The sequence below is a fragment of the Salmo trutta genome, chromosome 20 (assembly GCF_901001165.1).
Source record: "Salmo trutta chromosome 20, fSalTru1.1, whole genome shotgun sequence".
Lineage (NCBI taxonomy): Eukaryota > Metazoa > Chordata > Actinopteri > Salmoniformes > Salmonidae > Salmo > Salmo trutta.
Genome location: NC_042976.1, coordinates 52,448,347 through 52,457,181, shown reverse-complemented (window position 1 = coordinate 52,457,181; position 8,835 = coordinate 52,448,347). Strand labels below are relative to the sequence as shown.

The following is an 8,835-nucleotide window of genomic DNA, read 5'->3' as shown; positions in this document are numbered from 1 at the left end:
GAAACCACACAAGTAACCTTCCAATGCGTCAACATATTGATATTGTCAAATAATGAACTAATGAAATACGCCCGGCTTCCTTCGCCCTTGGCCCGCATTAAGCGCTGCGCCATCAGGGCATGCAATGGATTTATCCTTGTTGTTGGCAATATTAAAATCATAAGCATTATCATGCATATTTGGTCAAAACTTCTGTGGGAGTTTTTTTCTCTGTAAACCAAAAATAGTGAAAGGTGTGTTAGAGTCCATATATTAGTTTATATACATTGTACAATGTATGTTATAGGCTATGTATAACCCTCTTTTAACACTTTCTGTCTCGTCCTCTGTATTCTGGCTCTGAGAAACTTGTTGAAATGTATGTCGTGGGGAATTTCAGATGTCCCTTTCTTCTAGAGGTAGATGGAAATAAGAACCCATAGCTAGCTACGCGTCTCTGATCCGATTGAGTTTTCTTTCTTTCTCTTTAATTTATTTTTCTCAAGTGACAAGGCCAAGGGGTTTTGTAGTTTTCCACGGAAATAAAGAAGTTCTTTTAAGAAGTCGGCAGACGTGACTTTGAACTTGGATCAGGTCCTGCGTGTCCCGTGGTGCGGGGAGAAATAGATTCTTGGAAGAATGGCAGAGAACGCTCTGGCTGCCCCGGCTTGGGGCTGAGTGAGAGAGGGACAGGATTCCCAAAGTTTTCAGACGTCCTACCTACTCTCCGTCCCATTATTGCCCGCTATTTTAAGTGTTTGGGAGCCGAGAGGGACCAGAGAAAGTTTGATTTGTGTTGGAGCAGGAGGACTTGTGGGACTTGAGTTCAATGGAAGTGTAAGTAAACTTCCTTCACTTAGTGTGTACATTTCAATGGGCAGCTGTTGTTGGAGACCGTTGTTAAACGCAGTCCATACAGTTCGCGCTTTGGATGAAAAGACTCACTATATTAGCAAACCTTGTGAGTTGGCGGTGTTTTTGCACGCACGACCAGCAAGCGAGGTTTCTTGTTGAGATTGATTGGGACTTTATGGTAGGCTATGGCAATTGAAGGGAAGGACCATTAGGCTTTTGGATCTAGGCTATTTAATTCTTTAGTAGCCTATTCTAGAAACTCTATTTTATTTATTACTTTAATACATTTGTTTTCAACAAACTCACCCAATTGTGATGAAGTTACACACAATTATTGTCTGTAATGCTCCCTAATATTTTCACCAAATTATGACTAATTACAAATAATGGGTGTAGACCTATGGCAGTGTGTTTTGCATTTAGGCTATAGGTAAGTATAGTAATCTCATTTTACGCATTTTTTTTTTACTTTTACAGGAGAAAAAAGATTCAAACATAAACTCATGCTGTTGATTGCAGATAAAATAAACAGTAACCATATTTTTGGGGCAAGACTGACAAACTGTACAAGCTAAGCAAAGTGAACAAACCACCAACCCGGCTCTCTACAAAAACAAGGTAAGTACTCTCTGAATATTTAATACCTCCTATGTGTGTGTGCGTGTGTGTGCGCGCGCGTGCAAAGCCATGCTTGGGGAATATATATCCCTGTAGTAAAGATTGAATATGCCATTGAAACAGTAGGCTAATACCACTTCCCCAAACCCAAACCCGTAATACACATAGGAAACAACATTAGAATTCGTTTTATAAGTGTAATTTTATAGGCATAGTAGGCAATTGACTAACACACTAACTTTACAGACTCGTGTGTTTTATGTTTTCAAATGATTAGGCAATGTTCTTTAGCAGAATATGAACATCGTGTACTGTTGTCATGTAAAAAAGTGGTCATTCTGGCATTACAATTGGTGCGCAGACCGCTGTGTAATATTTGAACAAACGTACGTATAGACTACATGAGCCTATGGTAGTTCAGTGATGGTTGGAGGAGCAGATGCTATGAACATACATTATTCCCTTTGTGGGGTAAATGATCAGTAAAACATTTTTGATAGTACTCTGTTACATATATCTATAAGTTCTGCAATAGAAATGTGAGGATAAACAGCAGAAACATAAGATAAGCAAAGCAAATCAGAAAACAATGTGCCATTTAATTTAATGAAATACATAATGAATGCATCCATAATGCATCCATAATATATTATGTATTCCATGAAATTAAATGGCATATTTTTTTCTGACTTCCTATATTGTATGCTTCAGTTTCCTTTGTATAGCTTCACAGAGCTTGTAGATATGTTGCCTATTTAAGCGTCCGTTATTACCCACTTATAAACGCAGCCAGGTCTCCCGTGATATAAGTCAGTTAGTATAAACGCGTGCGTTTGCACATAAACGTGTGCGTTATTACGTATAGGCTACATATAAACACTGTCAATAACAAAAATAATGATTTGGCTAAATTATTTAAAATATTTGCTAACTATATCCGCCTGTCTAATGATAAATTGACTTTGACTGTTTAAATGTAATTAAATGTGCAGACCCCACCTTCTCCCCAAAAGACCAGCTCGCTATTTCGATGATCGTTATTTTCTATCATATTCATTCAACCATAGGTCAACTTTTAAAGCCCGTTATCACACAACGTGCAATGCCGTGTTGTCAAGCCACTGGTTATACATCAAGCTATAAAATTAAGGTTTTGAGGCATCATTTCCGATACTATGCCCCCCCCACACTCGTTCTCTCTCCCTCTCTTATTTTACCCTTCCCCCTAAAAGCCGCTCCTAACAAGTAGGCGGTAATTATTAGTGAAAATGGCGATCAGCTATTAGTCGTCAAAGCGGTACCTGCTATTGGAGGGGCACTTGGGATTGATGAGACGAAGTGGCCAATGAGACTGCTTGGAATGAATGACCGGGCTTCAGTTAAAGGGGGCGTAAGAGGAGCTAGTGCCAGTCCACGGTGAAAGAGGGACCCTCCGCGATAAACACAGACAAGCGAAAGAAATAAACACACCAATCCGAACAACAATCCGAGATGCTGCAACAACCCGCACTCTCTCCATGCGAGGACACCTAGTAAGATAATTATTAAATTATTCCTGTGTGTTTAAACGCAATCAACATTCACAGTTTCCAGAGGAAAAACGCAAAGGAATCTCTTCGTTTCATGGGGATTTTTAGTAACAAGTTAACTACCAGTGAATATAGAGGTGTTTGTGTAGTTTTTTTCCCCTACGAGCGGATCATCGCTTTGAACTTTGCCTGATATGGTGTTTCCATGCAATGAAGTTGTGAATAACCCTAACCGAATATAATATTGAATTGTACTTTTCCCCCCCAAAATTGTTGTACACAAGCTGATTCGAACGAAATTCGCTTTGAGAGACCATGTTACTGGACGCAGGTCACCAGTTCCCCGGACTGGGAGTTGGCACATTTGCCAGGCATCACACAGCGAGCGAGATGCAGGAGAGAGACTTGAGTTTAGCACAAAATAGCTTCGTCGACTCGGCACACATGGGTGCGTTTAAACTGAACCATGATCTTTCTCCGGGACAGAGCTCAGCCTTCACCTCTCAGGCGCCCGGCTACCCCACAGCAGCATTGGGTGCACACGCCGCCCATGTCACCTCGTACGCGAGTTCCCCATTCAACTCGACCAGGGACTTTCTTTTTCGCAGCCGCGGCTTCGGAGAATCCTCTCCGGCGAGCAGTCAGCACGCTATTTTCGGCCCCACTACCGGGTCTCTCCATCACTCCCACACAGACAGTCAAGGCCACATTCTGTTCCCCGGGATTCACGACCAGCATGGGTCCCACGGATCCCCGAATGTGCTCAACGGGCAAATGCGTATTGGACTACCAGGTGAGGTTTTCGGGCGTTCCGATCAGTACCACCAGGTCTCCAGCCCAAGGACCGACCCTTATTCGGCCGCCCAGCTCCATAACCAGTACAGCAGCATGAATATGAACATGGGTATGCACATGGGAGCTCACCAGCACCACCCCGGTGCCTTCTTTCGCTACATGCGGCAGCAGTGCATCAAACAGGAGCTCATCTGTAAATGGATCGACCAGGAGCAGCTAAGCAACCCCAAGAAGAGTTGCAACAAAACTTTCAGCACAATGCACGAGCTGGTCACGCACGTCTCCGTGGAGCACGTCGGAGGACCGGAGCAGAGCAACCACATCTGCTTTTGGGAAGAGTGCCCCCGCGAGAGCAAACCGTTTAAGGCGAAATACAAACTGGTGAATCACATTCGGGTCCACACGGGAGAGAAACCCTTCCCCTGCCCCTTCCCTGGATGTGGCAAGGTCTTCGCACGGTCGGAAAACTTGAAGATTCACAAGCGCACACATACAGGTAATTATACAATATTTATTGCATTTTACCCAAATGTTTCTCATCTCTCGAGCACTTTTTTCGTTTCGTAAAAGTACACCGCACAGTTAAGAGTTCGCTGTGCCAATACGCCATGCTATATTGCATCTTAGCCAATTGCGTAGCTTGCAAAAATCTCATTATTCACGTTGTCAAAACATCCAAGTTGACCAAATTTAAGATGACTATCAGTCGATAGGGTATTTTTAGACTGCCAAGGTAAACATTCACACCTATGGTCAAAGTAGATTTGGATTTAAGAAAGAAAAGCTGCTAGCATAACGTGCGAATTGTACTCTAAAATAGTAAACACATAGCCGACGCGTCTGGATACGATTAGATTTCGTCCAGTTCTGGAGAAACTCAATGTTTTGCAACAAGGTGCTAAATTATGCAATATTCTGTCGAGGTTTTATGGTTTGTAAACTTAAAAATGGGTCAAAGGCGAGGCGAGGGCTTCTGGCTCGCAGCGCTTGGCGTACGCGGAGTAGTAGTACATCTCATCACCCGGTTTAATGTTTACGCAAGACTGAGCTTTTAGGATTATATCCGGAATGCCTCGCCTCTTTTTCACAAATCGATTTATTTTGTTTTGTCCGTTGAGAAATATTGTTTGGCTTTTTGTTTTCTGGAAATCGTATAGCCAATTTACTCATCACGAACATGCAAGTGTGTGAATGTGTGTAATGGCCTATTCTGTTTTCTCATGCATTCCATTGGTAGTAGCCTAGGTGCTCGATGCATTACCAGCCTTTCACTTTTGGACTATTTTCTGGGAGGATTTAGTTGTGCTATACAGCCATGGAATTGGTCAGGTGCAATTTCGTTTTGTTATTGTTTCCAAGCAAATGGCGCGCCTTATGCACCAAAGGCTATTGCCCCACATGGGATGTTTGCGTTTTGTTTAGGCTATATACATTTAACTCGGACATGTTGTTACTATTTTGATATCAATTCTAAATTTCAGAGCCCTGACATATATTGAAATATAGTAGTCTATGAAATACATGTTCAAAAGTAGGCCTAAATTTACTTAGCCTACTGGCTTACTTACATTAAATTGCTGTGATTCAAAGAAATAGGATTCCCATAGGCCTAAATGATAAGCTATTTCTTAAAACCCACCATAAAACAGAACATTTCTGCTCCCACGAACATAGGTAATATTTTTTAATAAATGTTGTGCTACAATTGAGATTTAACTGAATGGAAGGCATGTGAGTGAACATAACGGCACCCACTAAATATGACGAACGCTTTGAATTAACCCGTTACTCCTCGTTGAATGGCCATGTTATTGAATCCAACACCTATAGTATTCGGCCTAAGGCATAGACGTTTGATAGGCTTTTGCTGAACTGAATCTAACGTGTCTGTTTTATACTTGTTTTTCGGCAGGAGAGAAACCATTCCAGTGTGAGTTTGAAGGCTGCGACAGGCGGTTTGCCAACAGCAGCGACCGAAAGAAGCACATGCACGTTCACACGTCAGACAAACCATATCTTTGCAAGATGTGTGATAAGTCCTACACACATCCCAGCTCTCTACGAAAACACATGAAGGTAAATGGACTTTCAGTCTTTCACTTTCCAGCTGATAGCAGCATGTACGGGTTGTTTACGTCTGTTGTTTACGTTATGTTCCCCACCATTCTTGTAGAACTTTGAAGTCATACTTCACAATTTTCCTGTCTTGACATCATAAACTCATTTTATCTGCACTTTTCTCCAGGTCCACGAAGCGGCCCCCCCTCCAGCGTCCGACTCCTCGCCTGCAGCCAGTTCTGGTTATGAATCGTCCACACCACCTGGCCTCGTCTCCCCCACCACCGAGACCCAAAGCAACAACAATCTGTCCCCCGCAGTCCACAACAACCACAATGGCCACAGCAGCTTATCGTCCAATTTCAGTGAATGGTATGTTTAGGACTGAACCGAAAAGCGAACACAGGACCATTGCTCAGAACCCCTACCAGCGCAGGAGATTCGGACACTTGTGCACCGAGGAGAGCACGAATAACCTAATATGAACGCTTCAAAATCATAAAAAGCGATTCAAAACCACCAGGGAAGAAATCTCACTTACCAACAGAAGAAAATGTGATATGTTTAAGGTGTATTCAATATATTTGTAAATATTACACGCCCTCTTTCCCATTGGTTGTGATAGATTTTGTCAGTCTTTGGTGTATAGATGTTCCTTCAATGGTAGCTATTTCTCTAACTGGACTTTTAGTGCACATATTACGATTCAAGTTGTATTATGATGTTAAATATTGTGATCCTAAGGCAAATTGATTGTAACTATACTAAACATCTATAAACTGGAAAGAGTGCCAAAGTCAACACTTAACTCAAACAGACCACAATATTTTGCTTGTGAATGTATATTTTAGTTTGCTGGGCTTAACTTGTGATGTTTTGTGCTTTGCAAGTTTTGAATTGTGAATTACTATCTGGAAGATTGTGAGGAAAATAAACATTGTGCCGTTGGATTTTCTGTACCCCCTTCCTTTTGTAAATATCGACTGCCTTATTTATCCGTTTGTAATTAAATTATGGTATTTACTTGCTACAGATGAAACAATATTTATAAAGAATGTTTCTTTACTATAAATATGTACAATTATGAGCTAAACACGGGCAGTTGTTTTGTTATGTGTTTTTGTTCAAAGTTAAAGAGGTGTTTCCTTCATTATTGTGATAAGAATTTTACTGCATACAAATATAATAAAAAGTGTTGCAAGTGTTAAAAAAATGTCCCTCTCTTGATGTCTTCATACTCATAATTGTTTTCATAGGAACTCTACTGGTGCCAAATATGGTTATTAAGCGGGTCATTTCAGACCAGCATTTTCATATACCAATAAAGCTAAGACTCACATTTGGTCAGCAAGAGTATGCATGCTATAATGATATGGGTGTATCTGCTCTATGTAAATTATATTCTGCTTCCAGTGGTAAAACAAGTATTGTTTTAGATATTAATACTTAAGCCCTTAGGTCTCTTTTAAAACCCCATCAGCTCTGGATTCGTATTGCACCACCTCTCGTGAATAAGTCATGACGTATAACCATATAACAATCTGTTTGATGAACATGGTCTGCAATCCCTGTTAATGTGGCTTACAGTGTTAACATGGCAGGCCAAAATCCAAGTTTCAAGATATATGTGTAGCCTAGGCATAACCTTCTCGCTGGTCACAAAACAAACATTGTGGCTGAGGTTTATTTAAGCAGGTAAGGCAAAAATGTAAACTCAACTAAAATGTATGTCTACTTGAAAGTAAAAAGAGTAGGCTATCAGGCTACTCGAACCCACATGTTATGAAGCCTAACCTATAGCCTAATTACCTCGACAAACCTGTACACACGCACATTAACTCGGTACCTGTACCCCCTGTATATAGCCTTCTTATTGTTATGTAATTTTTGTGTGTTACTTACTATTAAATATTTGTTTTAACTTTAGTTTATTTAGTAAATATTTTCTTAACTCTATTTCTCGAACTGTATTGTTGGCTTGTAAGTAAGCATTTCACGGTATTCGGTTGTACTCGGCGCATGTGACAATACAATTTGATTTGAACTCCTGCTTCGCTTGTTTGTCCATGCATCCAAATTAAATACAATGTAGAAAATTAACACCCGGCAATGACTCAGACCATTTACATTTTAGACTTATTAAATGGCAGTATCTTTTAACCGTTTTGGCACAGGCTTTACGTTTGGTAGAGAGACCATGTACTCACGAAAACCCAGCCGAACATCCCCTCCCCCACACGAGGAGGTTGCGCAGTCAGAGAAGCCGTGAACTTGAACTTGACTCAGTCCTGAGCGGGGCTGGAGCCTTCTGTATGCCAAGACATGGTTAGGCGTATGAATGCGTGGCCATATAATTTATACAGTTGTATTGATTTATTTCAATCACTTGGGTATACTTTCTCTGACTGAGACAGTTGCTTTCTGGAATAGTGAGTGGATTGTATTGTTTAGGCAACACAGGTTGAGAGTATGGCTACTTGAGACGATTTTAGTGGTTCCTTCTATCTGTGAATAAGACAGCCACGAGGGTTTATTGGTTACAGAACATCTGGCAGGTCCTGATAATCTTTGTACATACCCCCAGTGTATTTGCACTCATTAAAATTAGTAGCCTAAACATGTATTTGCACTTAATGCATTATGTTTTTGACCATAGAGGCATTTTTTTTGTCTGCAGAAAATTTAATTGAGTTATGTGTGAGGATAGGGAGTGGCCCAAAAAATAAATCTGGTAATGTCATATCATGAGCGATAAACGAGTGCATGTTGATGCAGGTGGCGAGTAACTGAGGCAGCTTTCTCAGTCTGAGACCATGTGAAGAGGCTAACCCGTCATTGACTTACCTACAATTCTCTGTGGCATATACATAAGCCGCTTACATATCTCGGCAATCAAACAAGGTTTCTTCCTACCCCATTCCAACTCGGTTGAATCATTCATTTAATCAAAGTTTAATGTTCAGATGTCTTAGACATGTTTTTGCATTACCCGGATATAGGC

The 8,835-nt window shown here is 41.0% G+C and overlaps 1 protein-coding gene across 2 annotated transcripts; it reads left to right on the top strand.

Annotated features, from left to right (window-relative positions):
- Nucleotides 1-402: 402 nt before the first annotated feature.
- Nucleotides 403-7,047, top strand: zic2a (zic family member 2 (odd-paired homolog, Drosophila), a). Of its 2 annotated transcripts, none has more exons than XM_029703663.1 (5): nt 403-816; nt 1,354-1,452; nt 3,266-4,272; nt 5,689-5,852; nt 6,022-7,047. In XM_029703663.1, exons 3-5 carry the CDS (start codon nt 3,297-3,299, stop codon nt 6,214-6,216), a joined length of 1,335 nt encoding a protein of 444 aa, XP_029559523.1. In that variant the 5' UTR covers nt 403-816; nt 1,354-1,452; nt 3,266-3,296; the 3' UTR covers nt 6,217-7,047. The 2 variants fall into 2 exon arrangements, with proteins under 2 accessions (XP_029559523.1, XP_029559522.1); XM_029703662.1 differs by having other exon boundaries at nt 1,312-1,452.
- Nucleotides 7,048-8,835: the final 1,788 nt, after the last annotated feature.